Source organism: Oryctolagus cuniculus, chromosome 18 (assembly GCF_051225735.1).
Source record: "Oryctolagus cuniculus isolate XC-2025 breed Fujian yellow rabbit chromosome 18, ASM5122573v1, whole genome shotgun sequence".
NCBI lineage: Eukaryota > Metazoa > Chordata > Mammalia > Lagomorpha > Leporidae > Oryctolagus > Oryctolagus cuniculus.
In genome coordinates, this window is record NC_142884.1 from 68,947,826 (window position 1) to 68,967,191 (window position 19,366).

At 41.7% G+C, this 19,366-nt stretch overlaps 1 protein-coding gene across 1 annotated transcript in view; it reads left to right on the forward strand.

Annotated features, from left to right (window-relative positions):
- Window positions 1–3,981, forward strand: part of CNTNAP4 (contactin associated protein family member 4) — a 300,407-nt gene extending 296,426 nt beyond the window's left edge. Inside the window, exon 24 of the mRNA XM_070062759.2 lies at window positions 3,244–3,981. Within this exon, the coding sequence (XP_069918860.2) occupies window positions 3,244–3,437 (194 nt within the window). The 3' untranslated portion in view covers window positions 3,438–3,981. The remainder of the gene's footprint in view (window positions 1–3,243) is intronic.
- Window positions 3,982–19,366: the final 15,385 nt, after the last annotated feature.

The window sequence follows — 19,366 nt, forward strand, 5'->3', positions numbered from 1 at the left end:
TGTGATTATTCATCTACTGGAGCAACTTATGTGGGTTTATATCTGATCCAGTTGATTCAGTTTTTTTTACCCTTACTCATCTAGACACAGACTTCCTTCATATAGTTAGGGTTTTATTTAGACAGCAAATGATACTAGTCAAATCTGTGAGGATATTAACATAACCATTGCTATTTTGTTTCCTTTTAATTGTCTCAAATTAATGATGTGTAAACTAAAGATACACAAAATGGGATCTCTGTTTAATCACCTAATATGAAGAATATCCCCAAACAGAAAACTCTATAAAGAATAGTTAATAACTGTGTGTATATATACTATATGTATATAAAACAATCAAAACTCACTTAAAGTGGTAGTATTTACAATATAGTCAACACTTTACGATTCCTGGTCAGATTATCTTAGTCTCATAATAGGGCTCTTCCCAAGCATTCACTTCGTATTCATGTAGGTAAATATACACACAGACCAAGTATCAAAGTGGAGTGTTGTACAGTCAAGCCAGTGTCACTGGCAGGATCTAAAGAGTTAAGGAACAGGTACGTTACTAGGTTATTCTACCGACCCCAGCAGTACTAGATTAATAGGCAAGGAATATTTCTCAGGGAAGGCTGAGCTAGCCAAAACTGGGCTTGGCCATTGCCAGTGTTTTGATTGACTGCAGCGAACCTGCTTAGTGGTTGTGTGCTCAGGAATCTCCTGGGGGTGAAAAGAACTCTCACGTTTTGGTGGAGGTAGACTCCGTCACAGATGTGTATGCCTGCTTTATACTGGAACGGAGTCTTTGTTTTCCCTCACAAGACTGGACCCGCATTGTTGTTCCATGGCACCCATTTTTGTCCAAGAAAAGCAGCTTTGGGTAGTAATGCTGCTGATCTCATTGGAGCAGTCTTTATGTATTAGGAAACTCTGAGATGTATACAGATGGATGATAGGTTTTCAAATTTCATTTTTTTTTCATTTGAAAGTTTCAATTTTATAATTGACAATATGCTGTCATATTTTTCTTTTTTAAAAAAGAGATTTGTAAATTTTATCTGTTTCCAGTCTTATTTTTGTAAAGATTTATTTATGTATTTATGTATATATTTTATATATCTATATATTTAAAAGTTGGAGTGACAGGGAGAGAGAGGGGAGATTCTGTCTATCTGTCTGTCTGTGTATCCATCTATCTACCTATCTAGCCATCTGTCTTCCATTTGCTGGTTTACTCCCCAGATGGTCTCAACAGCTGGGTCTGGGCCAGGCTGAAGCCAGGAGACAGAAACTCTATACAGGTCTCCCACATGAATGACAGGAACTCAAATACTTGAACCATCATCCACAGATTCCAGACACATTAGCGGGAAACAGGCTGGGAAGTGGAAATGGAGTAGCCAGGACTTGAATTGGCATTCCAATATGGGATGTTAGCATCCCAAATAGAAGCTTAACCCACTGTGCCACAACTCCTGCCCCACTTCCAATTTTAATTTTTTATTTAATTTGAAAGGATATATATATATATATATATATATATATATCTTTCTCTCTTTATCTCTCCTTTCAAATTAAATAAAAAATTAAAAAATATATATGGAGAGATCTGGCATCTGCTTGTTCACTACCCAAATACCTACAATAGATAGCCAGGACTGGCACCAGGCCTGAACTAGTAGCCAGGAACTCAATCCAGTTCTTCCACATAGGTGGCAATGGCCCGACTTTTTGAGGTATCACCTGTTACCTCCCAGCCTGCACATGAGCAGGAAGCCAGGATCAGGAACAGAGCTTGAACTGCTACCCCAGTACTCTGATATGGGATGAAAAGTCTCAAGGGGCATCTTAATTGCTATGCTAAATGATCACTCCCTTGTTGTTTTTCTTGAAGTGACAGATTTGCTTCATTGATTTTAGAGATCATATCCATTAGGCACCCAAGTCTTCAGAGCCGGAGTTGGTCTGTTGGTCATTCTTTCTGATAGAAGTGGTGTTAATGAAGCAACACACAACTAGTTCAGATCAGTTCCTGACTCCAGTGTCCACACAGCGCTCATCCTGGGGGTGGCCGTCATATCTCCAAGTGCACCACTGGCACTTCATGTATGAGAGTGTTTCCCCCTTCAACACAAACAAACGTGAAACAGGCTTGGAACCCAGAGTCAAGTTTTAATAAAAGGAGTCATTTCTACTGCTTCGTCAAGGACGTTCTTGAGTGGCTTTTTATCTTTTTGTTGCTGTTGCCTGGTGGTGCAGTCTCTTCTACTTTGTGAATTTAATAACTGCCATTACAGCCTGGTGTCCTTGCCTTAATTCATGTCAAGTGCCAGGATTTTTACCCAGCCTCCTTTTAGACCTGGAATGAAAAAAAAAAAATAAAGATTAAAATGTCAACACTTTGAAAATGACATTTTAGGATTACTGTGAAATCTGCTAATCTGTGGATCCCTTGGGAAACCCTAAGGACTGCCCAGGGTTCACAGATCTCTCCTTAAGGCACATTGCCCTAATAGAGTTCCAGGGTTAATATCCACACAAATAACTAAGAATTGTAGTACTTAAAATTTTTATTTCTAACTAGAGCTTCAAAAAGCCAATATTCCTTCATTCTGAGTATCCAAGTTATGTTTCACTAATAAGGATTATTTTTATATGCAACCTTTTTGTACTATTCAATAGGATGACAAAGTATAAAAATTCAATATAATTTTTACACATTGAATCATAAAACACATTTAACCCTTCTATGATGTTAATACTAGTCTATCATGTCTAAATAATGAAAACTTGTCTATATCTTAATATGAAGTGGCTACATGGTCTTAGAGACGTGCAGATAATCCTTTTGTGTTAACTATACAAGGGGTATTCAATACATTCGTGGAAAATTCATATGATGAGGAAAAATACTATGTATGGATTTTGAATTGCTTTGCATCAAAATAAAATTACCTTTAATTCCGTTCTCTATGAACTCTTTGAAGGATCCTCATAAATGTACTATATAAATTCAATTTAATGTGCATTCGGGAATAAACAGAACTGAATCCACAGGTTCATGGAACTCCAGAGTTCAATATATTATGATTCTACTTGGACCAGGGATACCTGATGCTTTCTTATTTCCAATTTATATGCAGTGGATCCTGGATTTAAGTGAAAACTAATTTTATTGTGACTTATTAAGCAATGAAACCGACAGAGCGTATGTTCGGACAAAAATTCTGACTTTCTGTGTCTTTTCTCTTCTCTCACTAGGTTTGATTGCTGTTGTGATCTTTATCTTGCTCTGCATCACTGCCATTGCCATTCGTATTTATCAGCAGAAAAGGTTATACAAAAGAAATGAGGCAAAAAGGTCAGAGAACGTAGACAGTGCTGAGGCTGTTTTGAAAAGCGAGCTTAATATACAAAGTACAGTCAATGAAAACCAGAAAGAGTACTTCTTTTGATTGGCAGCTCTGATTTAAATTCTACTTACGACAGTTCGTTTTAATAGCCAGGGGCTCTTAATGGACACACAAAAAAATATTTTTACACTGAATGTACAGGCATTGGATTTGCAGCACTGCCACCTCGGCATGTCCAGGCTTCGGATGGCTCCAGGAGGCCTCATCCAGTGACATATTCCTCATAACAATCATTTTAAGTAACAATCAATGAGATACTGCTGTTAATTTCCAACTGTTCCCATAGGATCTAAAACAACCTGCTTAATGACTGCAGTTTCTAAGTGTGAACACTGTAGCCCCGGTCTCTTAACTATGTAACACATAAGTTTCCTTAGAGATAAAAGTCAACGTTGGACTATACTGACCTTGCTTTATTTGAGAACATCTTCTGTGTTTGCTTTAGTCTTCCCGTGATGTTATTCATGAACCTGGAAATGCTTCTGAGATCCTGTTTGGCGGGTGTTTGCATCTTTGGTGGCCAGAAACTTATCAAGCCCCTCTGCCTTTCTCTGTATTACATTCAATACATCAGTAGTCTCAAAAATGTTCTGTTGTCTTTGGCTGGTTTGTATTGATTGCTCTTTGACTATTTGAGTCTTCTTAGCAATTTGGAATACACTTGGTTTTGGGGGTCGGACTTCGACTCAACACACGATTCATACAAGATTTGAAAAGTGCGACGCTTGTCAGTTACGTGATATCTTACTTTGGCAAAGTTTGCTCTGTGTGTTTGATGGTGACAGTAGTTAAGGCCCCAAACAATGCCATTTTCCCAAAGAATGTCAAGTGTTTTCAACCAAACTTGATGACATATATTAAAAAATTCTTAGCACAGCAAAAATTTATTTTTTGATTACAACTGTAATACCTCGAATGACATATGCTTTAGAGACTGTTTCCCCAAAATTTTATGTAATTTTTTGTAGATTAATATTTCTGTTTTTCTGAAGCTTATAACCAGCTTTTCTTTGATTTCCCATGACTATCTTTTATGGGGCATCTTCTTATGTATTTAAAAAAAAATGTGGGGCTCCATTTCCCATTCCAAAATATATAACCCTTCTGGCATGAATTTTGCTGTGCGTTGACCTGCCTGCAGTACATATTTTTTTTTTTAAATATGAGCTACAACCATGCCCCCTTTTCTGCACAACCAGAAGAGTAATTAAAGGATGCTTGCACTAAAGGAGACATAGCATATTATATGACCTATACTAAATCTGTCATTCTACTTACTTCTCTCCACGGTGATGGGATTAATTTCTCAAAAATGTACTCAAAAATCAATACAACCCAGGAACTAGTCCATTCTGATTAGGTTGTATATATCCACTTGGAGGTCAAAGCATTGTCAATAGCCTTATGGAACTATCACCATGATGAATTTTGAGGGCATGTAAATAAGATGCTTGCATGGAGCTACCTTGAATTCTGTAAGCCAGTTCTGTAACCAAGGCACTTTGCTGTTCATAGTCACACCTTCAAGTGCCTCCCAAGTAAATACTGTATTCCTTAGTTTGTGTCCGCCAGAAAATTTGGAAATAATGTAAATTCTGCATTACTATCTGCTTATTTTCTGTGTTTCCCTTATTAACTTTCCTTGTAAAACCTGCCTGTCTCTTCTCCTAGCACTATGTCCATATTGATGTTTCTGTAAATGCCTAACTAAATCTTAAGGACCTATTAGCATAGCAGTTTATGAAAGACTATATTGGTAAATGGTATACTTTCATTTCCTTTTAATTGGAAGACCTGTGGTGGTGAGGGAGGGATTTGACAGAAATGCTAGCATTTATTGGAAGCTAAGCTGAAGGCAAATATCATCACAGCTCTTAGTCTTTTACAGGTGTGTGCTTTATTTAGTAGCGGTGCTAGCCTTGTGGGTAGCTGGAATGTAGACAGGTTTATAGACGGTGACGCCTTGTGGTCCTTTGCACTCTGCACTGTTGGAGCCTGCAATGTTATGGCCTCCAAATGCGTTGACGCATCACATTCCGTGACTTGGCTTTCCTGATTTGTAATCTGTTCTTTTTTTCTGAATAAAATGCATTTTTGAAATGAAATGCAGAATATATTTTAAGAAATGTTGTATTAAAGTTTAAAATTAGGAAATTATATGAGATTCCTTTTTCTTAAAACAGTAAAAATATGTGTAGATGTATGTCTTCTCTCCGTGTATGTGTGTGTGTGTGTGTGTGTGTGTGTGTGTGGTGGGTGTTACATCTTCTGATAGACTCTGTGATTATTACAAACGGTTAACAAATGCTAAGGTTATTGTGTTTTTTCCCTTTAAACAGACCCGAAAAAAGGAAATAAAAGTAGAAAAATATTTGTTGATTGTAACAAGTGAAGTCAAGTTACACTAGATTTAAACATTTGCCAGCAAACAATGATTTAGCTGTCAGCAATTGTTTGTGGAAAGGTTATGATGTGTTTAAATTGCATGGGATCCTTTTTCCCCTTCTTCTCCAGAGCACTTGGCTGTGTAAATGCACAGATGTGATATGAAGGAAGATAGGGTACCTCTCTCGGATGTAAAACACAAAGATTCTGTAACTTCAAATAAACCAAATAAGAAAAATGATACAAGACCCATTTCATTTTGAGAAGACTGAGCTTTCGAAAGCTCATTGATCTTGAATGTCCAGCATACACACAGAGTAGAGTCAGTGTGGCAATGCAGGGTTGCCTCTATGACATGGGGGTCATCTGTGAGAAATAATGTCTTAATCTTATAAACGCCTTGGCACTCAAACAGCCCTTATTCACTCTGGGAAGCAGCTCCATTAAAAACAAACAAAAATGCTTTCCCAAATATAATTTAATACATTTTTATCTTAATGAATTTTCTTTTGTTTTATTTGAGAGAAAAGAAGGGGGAGAAGGGAGGAGGGAGAAAGTGGTATCTTTGATTCATCTGGTCCACCCCCCAAGTGCCCACAGTAGCCAGGGGTGAGCCAGGCCAAAAATAGGAGCACAGAACTCCATCCAGCCTCCCACGTGACTGGACCATCAGCTACTGCCTCCCAGGGTGAACATTAGTAGGGAAGCCAGGTAGGAAGCTGAGAGGCTGGGGCTTAATCTCCGTATCTCAGGCACCATCTTAACTGCTATGCCAGTGCCCACCCCTAAATAAATTCTGCAGATGATAAGTTAAAACTGCAACTAACAAAAAACTCACAATAAGCAACCAAGTGGAAGTCAATCATTGAAGATTGTGTTTTATCAGATGGCATTGTCTTTTAGAATAATAGAATAACAGAGTCTGACATGGAATTGGAGAGCACTGATGTACTGTGTGTGAGTGGCTCAGGTTTACAGAGGCAATGTCCAAGAGTATGACATGTCTGAATTGATGCTGCCAAGGGGACTTGTAACTAAATAAATGGCAATGCTAGGAACAGAACATCCTGTTTTGTGTACATGATGTTGATTGTAGTGCTTCTTAGACCTGGAATTTTGCAATTATTTAGTGGTATGGAAAAATCTGAAGGATCTTAATATCTTCTTCGTCCTGAGTGACCTATAGTTCTAGATCTTATCAACTGTCCTTAGACAAAATCAGCCTTTACCTTTCTCTCTGTCTCTCTCTCTCTCTCACTGTTATAACTCTACCTGTCAAATAAAAAAAATCAACCTTTATTTGATAATTCTTGGCCATTGATAGGTTTGGTTTTCTTTCAAACATGTGGAGTAAGTTTCTGATCCTTGGTTCCAGGTAGACAGCTACACCTGGACCATTTAATTCAGGCCATGTGAGTTAGGTTTGACCGAGTCATTGATATTTTCCTCCAGTAGGATGAATCAGACACATCAAAGCATATTCAAATCAATCAATTCAGTTGATTGTTTGACTTTCTTTTTATGTATTTATTTGTTTGTTTGTTTTATTTGACAGGTAGAGTTATAGACAGAGAGACAGAGAGAAAGGTCTTCCTTCCATTGGTTCACTCCCCAAATGGCTGCTGCAGCCGGCGCTGCGCTGATCCAAAGCCAGGATCCAGGTGCTCCTTCCTGGTCTCCCATGTGGGTGCAGGGGTCCAATTACCTGGGCCATCCTTCACTGCCCTCCAGGGCCACAGCAGAAAGCTGGATTGGAAGAGACTAGAACCCAGTGCTCATATGGGATGCCAGCACCACAAGTGGAGGATTAACCAAGTGAGCCATGGCGCCGACCCCTTGACTTTAATTTTTTAAAAGATTTATTTATTTATTTTTATTTGAAAGCATTATAGAGTGACAGAGACAGAGAGAGAAAGAGATCTTCTATCTGCTGGTTCAGTCCCCAGATGGCTTCAATGGAAACGAGGAGCCAAGAGCCAGGAGCAGAAGATGTCCCATATGGGTGGGAGGGTCCCACACCCTTGAGCCATCATCCACAGCTTTGCCAAGGCCATAGCAGAGAGCAGGATTGAAAGTGGAGCAGCCAGGCACATAGGAGATGCCAGCATTGCAGGTGGAGGCTTTACCTGCTAAGCCACAACACCAGCCCTGGTTGTTTGATTTTCAAATGCATGTATCAACTCAGTGATACATCTGTGATATCCTTTCAGATTTGCTGTTTTTATCATTTTTCTCAAGTCTGGATTTTAGAGAGTGGCAGCCTGAAAGAAAAAGTTCAGAACCAAGTGTCTGTGTTGGTTTTGTGTGGGGATGAGTACCTTCTTGTGTGCAAGGACAAATGTGAAATGAAAGTAGAGGGCATATGGCGTGGTTTCTACATAGCATGGTAGGAGAGCGAGCTTTCTGATGTATCAGTAGTTTGCCTATATTTTGATTTTGATGATTTGCAAGTGAAAATAAACTGAGTTGGAAAAAAAAAAACCTGATCCACAATTCCTTCTCTAGTATAGTCTACATTGTGAAATTTTTTTGCTATTTTTTAATTTTATTCTAAAGTGTTTATAAAATACATGATGATACTTAGAAAATTAAACCTTGTAAGGAAAAATAGCTCTCCATTGTCATATCCCTTCCCCATCACTTGTAGCTTTCCTTTGAGCTGTCTCCAGATTTTTAAATAATATATTATCACAGGTTGAGTTCCTTGGGAAGTACACTTGGAGGCCTGGTTGACCATGCAAGAATGTTATTGGAGGGTGCTGTAGGGATCAACACCTGCAGGTTGGAGCCAATGGAGAGGTAAGACTAGTGCTGTCACAAATGATTGGGAGACTTTGTGGAGATAGTCAGAGATTTCCTGAGTTGGGGTGAATGTGCTGGCCATTTATAGTGCCCAAACATTTTATTTAAAAAAAAACTGTGAACTTGTTTATTTGAAAGTCAGAGAGACAGAGGCAGACAGAGATCTCCCCTCCATGTTTCACTCCCCCAAGTATCAGTATCAACCAGGGCTGGACCAGGCTGAAGCCAGGAGATGGGAACTCAATCCAGTTACCCAACATGGCTGGCAGGAACCAGCTACTTGAACCATCACATGCAGACTCCCAGCGTGTGCCTGCACAGGAAGTTGGAATTTAGAGCAGAGCTTGAGCTTGAATGTCTCTGATACGTCATGTGGGCATTGCAAGCAGCATCGTAACTGCCATCCCACACACCTACCCTTAGGCACTGGGTGTTGACTTCCTGACAAAGCAGACGTGAACGTGGTTCTGTGACTTTCCAGCTGAGACAGTTCCTTCCTGGCAGCTGGGAAAATAACTTGTCAAGTCCTGAGCCAGGCGTCTGGAGGCACAGTCCGGCCTCTCTGCGGATCTGCCTCTCACCGTGCTGCTCAGACCTACCTGCTCCATGGGAATTCTGGTAGCAGCTCCTGCAGGTCTCTGGCGAGGATCCTTTCCTGGGAAATCTCACAGTGTGGAAGAAGATGGATTAAGTCTAACACTGCAGGGGTTCTCCTGGCCTCTCCCCTTCTCCTACTCTCCACATCAGTTTCACATTTCCCTAGCAGACAACACCATAGGAGTTTAACCTCTGCTATGATTGTGTCTTGTTATAGCTGCCATACTTTTCATTTACCATTGAAGTTGACTATAGTTCCATCTACAAGCCACGTGTACTCCTCACTGCCCCATAATCTAACAGCCGCTCTTTCACTCGCTGATTTTAGGCAATTACCAGTGAGTTAGTGTTTTACAAAATATTGCATCAGCCAGTGTTTTGTGTTTCAGCAGAGAGTGATGGGAGTGGGCACACTGCCATGAAATATGCTGGTCTGTCGCATCCCAGCTATCAAAGGGTCCCTGGAGACCCTTGACAGGTGGCACTTACAGATGCCTCACAGGCAGTAAGGGCAACCCATCCCCAGTAGCTGCAAGGATGCTAATTAAAATGACTCTCTCTCCTGGTCAGGGTGTAAGGAATCTGATATGGTCAACTGGGTGTAAATGGAAATGTAAAACTCCTTGTAGATGGGGGATTGTTTTGGAGAATGAAGGTTGGTCACTGTTGCTGAGCCTTTGATCATCCAGAAGTGGTAGTGGCCAGATCAGTCTGGATGAGTAGGAGCTCATGCTGCTTGGTTATGCATAGATTCCATCTCTGCCTCCTTGGCTACTCTGTTCTGTTTTTAAAAGAGAAATTTGTTTATTTTGAAAGTCAAAGTTATAGTGAGAGTGTCGCTCCCCCATTCGCGGAGGAACGACACAGGACCCTGCGCTGTTCTTTTGTCTGCTCGGCCCTTCCTGGGTTTGCTGCTGGTCCTTCCCGGGTTGGCTGCCGACCCCTCCAACTCCGTGGAGGGGCGGCTCCCCCTGCCACTTTCCCCGCTTCCGCAGAGGAATGGCACACCGCCGGCCGGCTCTCTCGGGGGCTGCTCAGGTGTTCCTTCAGATGTTCCTGGTGCATGTTGGCTCTCTCCTCCTTTATAGTCCTCTCCACCAATCCCAACTCTGCTCCCCACACGCCGAGCACGCTGCTCTCCTCCAATCAGGAGCAGGATCAGCTCCTGCAGCTTATCAGTCAAATTGGCAAGAGGCAGCTGCGTAGAAGTTTACTCCTCCCCAGCGCCATATTGTGGGAGAGCAGATGCATAGAATAAGTCTTAATTCCAGTAACTTAGTCTAGTCTCAGTTGCTCCCCACAGTGAGAGAGAGAGAATCTTCCATTCACTGGTTCACTCCCCAGATGGCTGCAGCAGCCAGCCCTGGGCCAGGCTGAAGCCAGGATACAGGCGCTTCAGTCAGATCTCTCACATTGGTGACAAAGGCCCAAACACTTGGACCATCTTCCACTGCTTTTCCCAGGCCATTAGCAGAGAGCCAATGGGAAGTGGAGCAACTAGTATATGAACCAGCACCCATATGGGGCTGGCTGGTGGCTTTATCTGTTTAACTACAATATTGGCACACTCTGTCCTTATGCCTATCGTACCAGCACTTTGGTGACCAGTGATTAAGGTTGGTTAACACCAGCGAGCTAGGGGGCCGGCTGTGTGGCATAGTATGCTAAGCCTCCTCCTGTGGTGCTGGCATGCTGTATGGTCATTGGTCCAAGTCCCAGCAGCTCCTATTCTGATCCAGCTATCTGCTATGGCACGGGAAAGCAGTGGAAGATGGCCCAAGTGCTTGGGCCCCTGTACCTGCATGGGAGACGCAGAAGAGGCTCCTGGCTCCTGGCTTCCAATTGGCCCAGCTCTGGCCATTGCAGCAATTTGGGCAGTGAACCAGCAGATGGAAAACCTTTTTCTCTGTCTCTCACTATCTGTAAGGCTGCTTCTCAAATAAATAAATAAAATCATTAAAAAATACCAGTTAGCTACGTAATTCTGTATACTTTCTGTCGCTCCCCCTCTTCGTGGAGGAACGACACAGGACCCTGCGCTGTTCTTTCGTCTGCTCGGCCCTCCCCGGGTTTGCTGCTGGTTCTTCCGGGTTGGCTACTGTCCTTTCCACCTCCGTGGAAGGGCGGTTCCCCCTGGCCACTTTCCCCACTTCCGCAGGGGAGCGGCACACCGCCGGCCGGCTCTCTCGGGGGCTGCACAGGTGTTTCCCTTAGATGTTCCCCTTAGATGTTCCTGGTGCATGCCATCTCTCTCCTCCTTTATAGTCCTCCTCTGCCAATCCCAACTCGGCTGCCCACACGCCGAGTACGCTGCTCTCCTCCAATCAGGAGCAAGTCCTACAGTTTATTGGCTGAACTGGAGGCAGCTGTGTAGAAGCTGTTTTCTCCTCTCCCAGCGCCATATTGTGGGAGAGCAGATGCATAGAATAAGTCTTAATTCCAGTAACTCAGTCCAGTCCGGGTTGCTCCCCACACTTTCTTGTTTCGTGATCCTTCCATGTATTATGTATTTTCAAGTAGGCAAAGATTTTTACATTTTATGTTCCTTCTCATAGGTCTAACCACGTTCCTCTACCTCACACCTCTTGATCTCTAATTGTCCAAATCTTCTACTGAGTCTCTTTCAAACTGGCCAACCTACTGCCCATAAAACCATATAAATTATTGTCATGAGCTTACTTCACAGAACATGAATGAGCCAGGGCACCAGCCAGAAGTTCTGTTCTTCGGGAAAGTTTTCCTGTACAACGCTTGCAACTCCATCAGTGCCGCTGGGGTGCTATCACTCATTTTCAGCTCTGAACTGAACCATCCATACCAAGTTTAGATTTTTCCCTTCTCTCACAGTTGGCAATAAAAGACATTTCATGCAGCCCTCGGGGCAAGATGTGGGAAGGTACTGCTGAAACAGTAGTGGGTGACATGGGTGTCTGGGCTCCTGGCTTGTGCAGCTTGCTTGCACCTGCTCATGCCTGATCCCATGTGCTCCATTTCCAATTTACGATGATTTTCTGCTGAGCCCAGTCAACTTTATGACCTGGTAGGTCTGATGCAATCAAGCTTATTATGGGCAATTCTGCTCACATTCAGTGTCCCATTGTAAGACACTTCCTCCCTAGCTGGGCTCATTAGCAAATTAAGAGCTGTTTTAGAAAGTTGTATATTTCTCTGTTGCAGATAATGTGGTATATTTTCAGAACCCCAAACTTTTGCAATGTGATGTTCCTATTGGAAAGGCTTGAAAGCTGACACTTTGTAAAATCAGTAGCCATATACTCTGTACCTGAGACCTTGTCAGTACACTCTAGACCTGGTAAATATACTTATGGGAATCCACTGCTGTTCTCAGCATCCTCCGGTTCCCTCCGGTGAAAGATAGTGAGTCAACATGCGATACTGTGGGGTCTTCTGCATGATTTAGACCCTTGAAGATAGCACTACTTTTACTCCTTTTCCCTAGCATAGATTTGCCATTTTGTTCAGTGGGATCAGAGGAGGCTTGATTTCAGGGAATTCCACTTGTCCTGTCTTACTGTGACGGCTCTCACTTCTGACCTCACCTCATTGGCCAAGGAGCTAAATGGGGGACATACAAGTATAGGACATATGCAATTCAGTTGTGCATTTGGCTTTGCAACTACTGGGCCCTTGGGCCAGATGTGGGTCAGGACTTCACTTATTTTGAGGTTCCATATGCCTGCACTCTTGAAGAGGGGAGGTGGACCGGTCATCAATGTCCACTCACACCCAGTGCCCTTTGAATGTGTGACCATTGCCCCTTTCCACCCAGTTTCCAACTACTGTAGTGCACAGTTGTAGTTCCCTTTGGAAAAGACCGGGGAGTCCCTTGGTGTATACTTGCCTGAGGTTGAGCCCTCTTCTTGCAAACCCAGGCTGTCCTGCAGGCAATGGATTCTAGGTTGGGAAACTGGCTAATATCTATAAATAAAGTATTATGATTTTTTTAAAGATAGAAGCAATCAAAAAGGTATTGATATTTGGAAGTATATGATATACCGTGAATCTCCATAGCTTACACATTTGCCAGTTATCTCAATGGTGTCTTTTAGAGTATAAGTATTCAGTGTAAAATGAGGTGTTGCATTCGGTTGTCATGGTCATGCTTTCAGTTGTCTTTAGTCTCCAACTGTTCCTCAGACTCTCCTGGAATTCCATGACCATGGCACCTTGCTGAAGGTTGTAGCCCGCCTATGTGGGCAGAACAAGGCATAGAGGTCTCAGAGATCACTTCCCAGGAGCCGAGGGTAAGGGCCAGCCTGCACTTTGGGCAAAAAAAAGTCTATTACCAAACACCATTTTATTTCTTTTGTCTTTCTAGAAGTTTGCTTTTATTCTTTATAAAATTCTGTATTCTGTTATACTGTAACTTTCTCGTCTGCCTTCATCTATTTTCCATTCTTCTGTTTTTGGGAAGACCTTTATTTGACTTTGTTCTCCAATATCTCTGTTGACAATATATGTTTTTGGAATTATTTATCTTTGTTTATTTGTTTATTATGTTTAAAATGCAGAGGGGCAGAAAAGAGAGTGGGAGACGAGAGAGAGAGAGAGAGAGAGAGAGAGAGGGAGGGAGGGAAAGAGATCTCCCATGTGCTCTAATGCCAGGGCTGGGCCAAGCCTAATCCAAGAACTGAGCCAAGGACTCAGCCCTAGTTCTCACGTAGGTGATGGGGACCCAACCACTTCAGCTTTCATGAGCTGCCTCCAGGGTGTGCTTTACCAGGAAGCTTGAATTTGGAAGTGGAGCTGGAGCCCCAAACTGTTCTCAGAACGGGATGTGGGCATTCTGAGCGTCGGTTTAAACACTGCACCAGACGGTTGTGCTTCTGTTGATAATGTTTAACTCCAGCATTCGTGTCTTTACATTTCCTAATTCTCTGCAAGTGCGTTCGCCACAGCTTCGTGATTTATTTGATGTATATTCCAACTTCGGTCATCTCTTTGATCATATTATTTACAGCCTTTTGAAAATGCCTTTCCCTCCTCGCAATTTTTTTTTCAATCTCCTTTTCAGGAGACAGGCTTGCTATGGATGTGTTTTTCTATGTATCTTCTTGGAAAAGACTCCTCTGTATCAGAGTATCCTTGTCCATCATTCACACATGGAAGTGTGTTCTTGCCTTTTGGCTCCGTCATTGCCCAGTTTCCTATTCCTTGGCTCACGGTCACTTCCTTCATGTCGAAAGACAGCAATGGCGGTGGGGGGGGGGGGGGTTAGGCCTCCACCTGCATCACTCTGGATCCTCTTCTCCCTGCCTTGTAGACTTTTTAGGCCTCAGCGCAGATAATGAAACACAGGAGCATCTGCTTACCGGAATGGCACTTGGCTGGAACCCTTTATTCCATTGACGGCCCGTTCCCCCTTGCCATGTAGGGTAACATATCCATGGGGTGTTAGGCCAGGATGTGGACAGGGCTGGGGGGCACTGTTATGCTCATCACACCCCCAGTTACTCACCAAGCTGGCCCTGGAATCCTTCCCTCCAGGTACTTGTTTAAACTTTTCCAGAGAGAAATCTGTCTTCAGATGTCTCTTTGTGCTTCCATGTGTAAAATGCTTGTGAGCTAACTGCCTGTCCCTGAATCTCCTGAGTCAGGTGTACAGTGTGCAGTCCATTTCTTTATTTCAGTCTGTCTCACTTGTCTTTGTGAAGGAAATGCATATAGTGAGTGAATCCAACCAGAATGAAATTTTGGCTCCTCCCATGGTTTTGGTTTCCTGTGAATCCCTCCCTCCCTCTGAGAAACGATTGAAAATGCCCACCATTTGACTCACTCAGTAAGTTCATACTGCGTCTCTGAAAATTAGGAGCTGTAACCATTATTTTTCAAGAAGGCATTAAATTATTAATATCTATTTTATCAAGTCAGGAACTAGCAAGACCAGTTCTTATCATCTTTCTCTGTGTCATGCCAGACTAATTTGTATTTGCTGGTAATAAAATGATTTCCTTATTTCATGTGTAGATACTAGATAGGACTTTATGTTCATTGAACCAATAAATCTGCTTCCAGGCTGTCCATGTGATAAATTTTCTGGTAAATTATGTTTCTGTTAAATGAACTCATGTTTTTTCATTCAAAAATAAGCTGTTATAAATGATTCATGTTTCTCTATATTTTCAACAGGAACAAGTTAATTTTTTAATTGAGCTGTGAAATGACTGTTCTTTCCAAAGACATATTAAAAGAAGATGGTTACAAATGACTATGAGGGTTGACAGACTTTGTGATAATTCTTCTCTTATGCTGAAGACATTTGACAAAATTCCTAGAGAAATTTATAACAGCAAATAAATTATTGGAGACTAGCATCGGCTGGAATGAGATTGTAGTTATATGAAAGAAAACAAGCCCAATATAGCAGAAGCACCATATTTGAAAAGAAGCACAGAAAATAAAACAGTTGCCCAAATAATTTCAAATCAGGTAGAATCTTGATATTAATAGCTCTTTGGTGATAATGCTAGTGATATTTATATTGACTTATTTAAATCAACAGTTAAAATTGTGTTTACCATGTATAACATATGAAGTATATGTGTATTGTAAACTAACTTACATATGAATTACTTTTCAGAGTTACCATTTTTGAGGTGAAAACATTCTACACCTAGATTTTTAGCTTTTTTCAAGAATAATAATATTTTGTTAACTTTATACTAATGATCAACTATTAACTATTATAATTATATTATAAACTGCTATATAATAGATCTCTTGAATTTATTCTTCCTATCTAGTTGAAAATTTTTAAAAAGATTTATTTACTTGAGAGGCAGAGTTATAGACAGAGAGAGAGAGACAGAGAGAGAGGTCTTCCATCTGCTGGTTCATTCCCCAAATAGCCACAACAACCAGAGCTGGGCCAATCTGAAGCCAGGAGCCAGGAGCCAGGAGCTTACATCAGGTCTCCCACATGGGCACAGGGGCCCAAGGACTTTGCCACCTTCCACTGCTTTCCCAGGCCATCAGCAGGGAGCTAGATCAGAAGTGGAGCAACTGCGACTCAAACTGGTGGCCATATAGGGTATCGGGGCTGTAGGCAGAGTCTTAACCTACTATGCCACAGCACAGGCCCCTCTAGGTGGACATTTGTAAAGCCTGACCTACATCTCCTCCACTCTGTCTGTTTTTACTCTCCTGCCCCCAGCTAACCACCAGTCTGATCTCAAAATTTACAAGTTCAACTTTTTTAGATTCCACACACGCATGAGACCACGTAGTGTTTGTCTCTATTTCCCTGGCTTATTTCACTCAATATCATGGTCCCCAGGTTTATCCAGGAACTCGAATACACTCTTGGTGGCAATGTAAAGTAATAAACCAGTATGGAAAATAGTATGGAGATTCTCAAAAATTTCACAATAGAACTACCACATGATCCAGCATTCTTATCACTAGCTCTGCATTCAAAGGAAATGAAACCATTATGTCAGAGAGATATCTTCACTCCCATGTTCACTGCAGCATTATTCACAATGGCCAAGAAATGGAATCAATCTATATGTCCATAAGTGGATGAATGGATAAAGAAAATGTGATGATAGTTTTTGAATGGTATCATATTTTCTGCCCACACATCCTTTTTCTACTTATGATTTGTATAAGGAAAAGAAAATCTCCCATTTTTTCTGATTACTTTCTTAGTGAAAATTTAACAGCCTTTGGCTTTATCATAGTTGAAATTTCATGATGTATAAAATTGATATGGTACTGAATGCCTCTAAAATTTTTTAGGAGTAATTTCTACTTTTCTATTGGCTTCTATCATGAAATTGAAACTTGGATACAGAAGTTAAGCTATAAGGCATAGTGTAAACTTGGTCTTATCTTCAAACTTCATAATATGAAGGAAGATATTTTCTGACAGCAGTGATGTTATATACAAAAATGCTACTAAATTTCCAGAATAAATCATAATTATATAATGCAACTTTTTTTTGCCATGTAAATGCTTTTTCTAAAAGTATTGAAAGAGTAGGTTTGGGGAAAAGTTTAGAATCTCCCTCTGGCTTCCAGAGAGTTCAGAGAAACCAAGACAGATCTCAATCTAATTCATAGAGCTTTCACAGACTACTCCTTCCCTTAATACCTAGATAAAAATAGTTTGAGCTCCTATCTGCGAACTACAAGAAATCAGATCTTTTAAATGGATAATTCTTTCCCATGTTCTTTTGGAGGCCGTGAAAGAATGCTATTCTACCAAACTGCCTTGGGTCTTTTAAGTTATTTCACCCAACAGGCCCACATTAGACTTTCACTTAGAGACCAGAATAAAGGCTGGCTTATACAAAGTAAGTTAGCTCTGTGTTTTCATGACAGCTTCTTCTGGCGGAGATTCAGGTTTTTCCTTTAATCCAACAAATATCCTGAAGACTAGACTAACATTTATGACATGTTATAGAAGTCTTGGGCATAACTGAAAATAATTGGAATGAAAAATGAATTCAGTTGGATGCCACTGATCACAGTTCCTGTAGTCCACCAACCATGCCACTCCGGTTGGTTGTCCACATTAGTCTTTTGAACTGCTGCCCTCTGAGCCACGGCGGTGTGATGCCCCTCCCCTGCCCAAAGCACCATCCATACAGAAGGGCAGTTTTTTGCCAACACTGATTTATTTCTGCCCCAGGTGAATGATAATCATATCCTCTAGTGGAAACCTTTACCCAGACATTGGATAGGGTCTAGCGGTTTTGCTATGACAATTGAGATGTTTGGCTTTTCCTAGAGTATAGAAAATCCACCCTTGCAGAGAATCAGTTGGAAGATTTTGACCTATCTTCTCTTTTATTTATTTATTTTTTATACAGGCAGAGTTAGACAGTGAGAGAGAGAGACAGAGAGAAAGGTCTTCCTTTTCTGTTGGTTCACCCCCCAAATGGCCGCTATGGCCGGCGCCCTGCACTGATCCAAAGCCAGGAACCAGGCACTTCCTCCTGGTCTCCCATGTGGGTGCAGGGCCCAAGCATTTGGGCCATCCTCCACTGCCTTCCCGGGCCACAGCAGAGAGCTGGAGTGGAAGAGGAGCAATTGGGACAGAATCCGGCACCCCAACCGGGACTAGAACCCGGGGTGCTGGTGCCACAGGCGGAGGATCAGCCAAGTAAGCCGCACGCCGGCCAGACCTATCTTCTCTCTCTCTCTCTCTCTCTCTCTCTCTCATGGTCACTTCTTGGATAGTCCACTGAGGTGCTCCCCCCATGTCCAGACTCAACATCTCCTGACCTCTTGGCCTTTCTCAACTCTTCAGACTTCTCTATATGGCACCTGCTGCTCCACACCCCTCTTCTGCCGCTTCTCCTTGCTATTTTTAGATGAAGGGGCACATTGATATCAGGACCAAGGCCATCTGTTCCAGACGGGTGATCCTTATTGTCCAGATTAATGATAAGGATACCACATTTTCATATTCAGCCTTTCCAGTTTTGATGATAAATGACAGGATTATCCTAAGCATAAACATGATCTGGCCTCCTTTTTCTATCTCTGCATATTTTTCCATACATTGTACTATTTTAGTCCAGTCCCATTACCCATTCACCCTGCTCCCACCCCATATAGACTTCATGCTTGCTGTTTCTATGGTAAATTATTTTCTCCTCAGATTAATTAGTGGCCTCTTTTCCATGATTGCAAGAATCATTTTCACAGCAGAGTTTTTCCTGATCACCGTTTCTAGGTCAAATTCTGCTATTGGGAGTGCTTGCCTGACCTTTCCATGAGACTGAACCCCGTGAGGTCTGGGGCTTGGAGAAGTGTTGATATTTCATGTTCTGTGCCATCACTGATCGTAGATCCCTTCATGAAACACTTGTCCAACAGAAGTTAGTTGAATAACCATAAGTGCAATAAATAAAGTCTAAAAAGGAGCCCTTTCCTGCACTCATAGAATGAAGGGGTCAATTCCTGGTGACCCACTTCATAAGGAAGGAAGGCTGTTGCCAGGGCTGGTAATTACCTTCTTCTCCAGAACTTGTATATTCCTAGCAATGTTTCAATGTATTTCCTTTTATTAGAAAACAGATTAACTCCTCCCACATGCCACTGGATATGTCAATAAGCATATCAGCAAAGCTCCTTTAATTAAAATGTCTTATGTAGTATTAACCATGACGAAAATCAACCTTCCTTTACCTCTATAACAAGTAAGCAAATAAGAC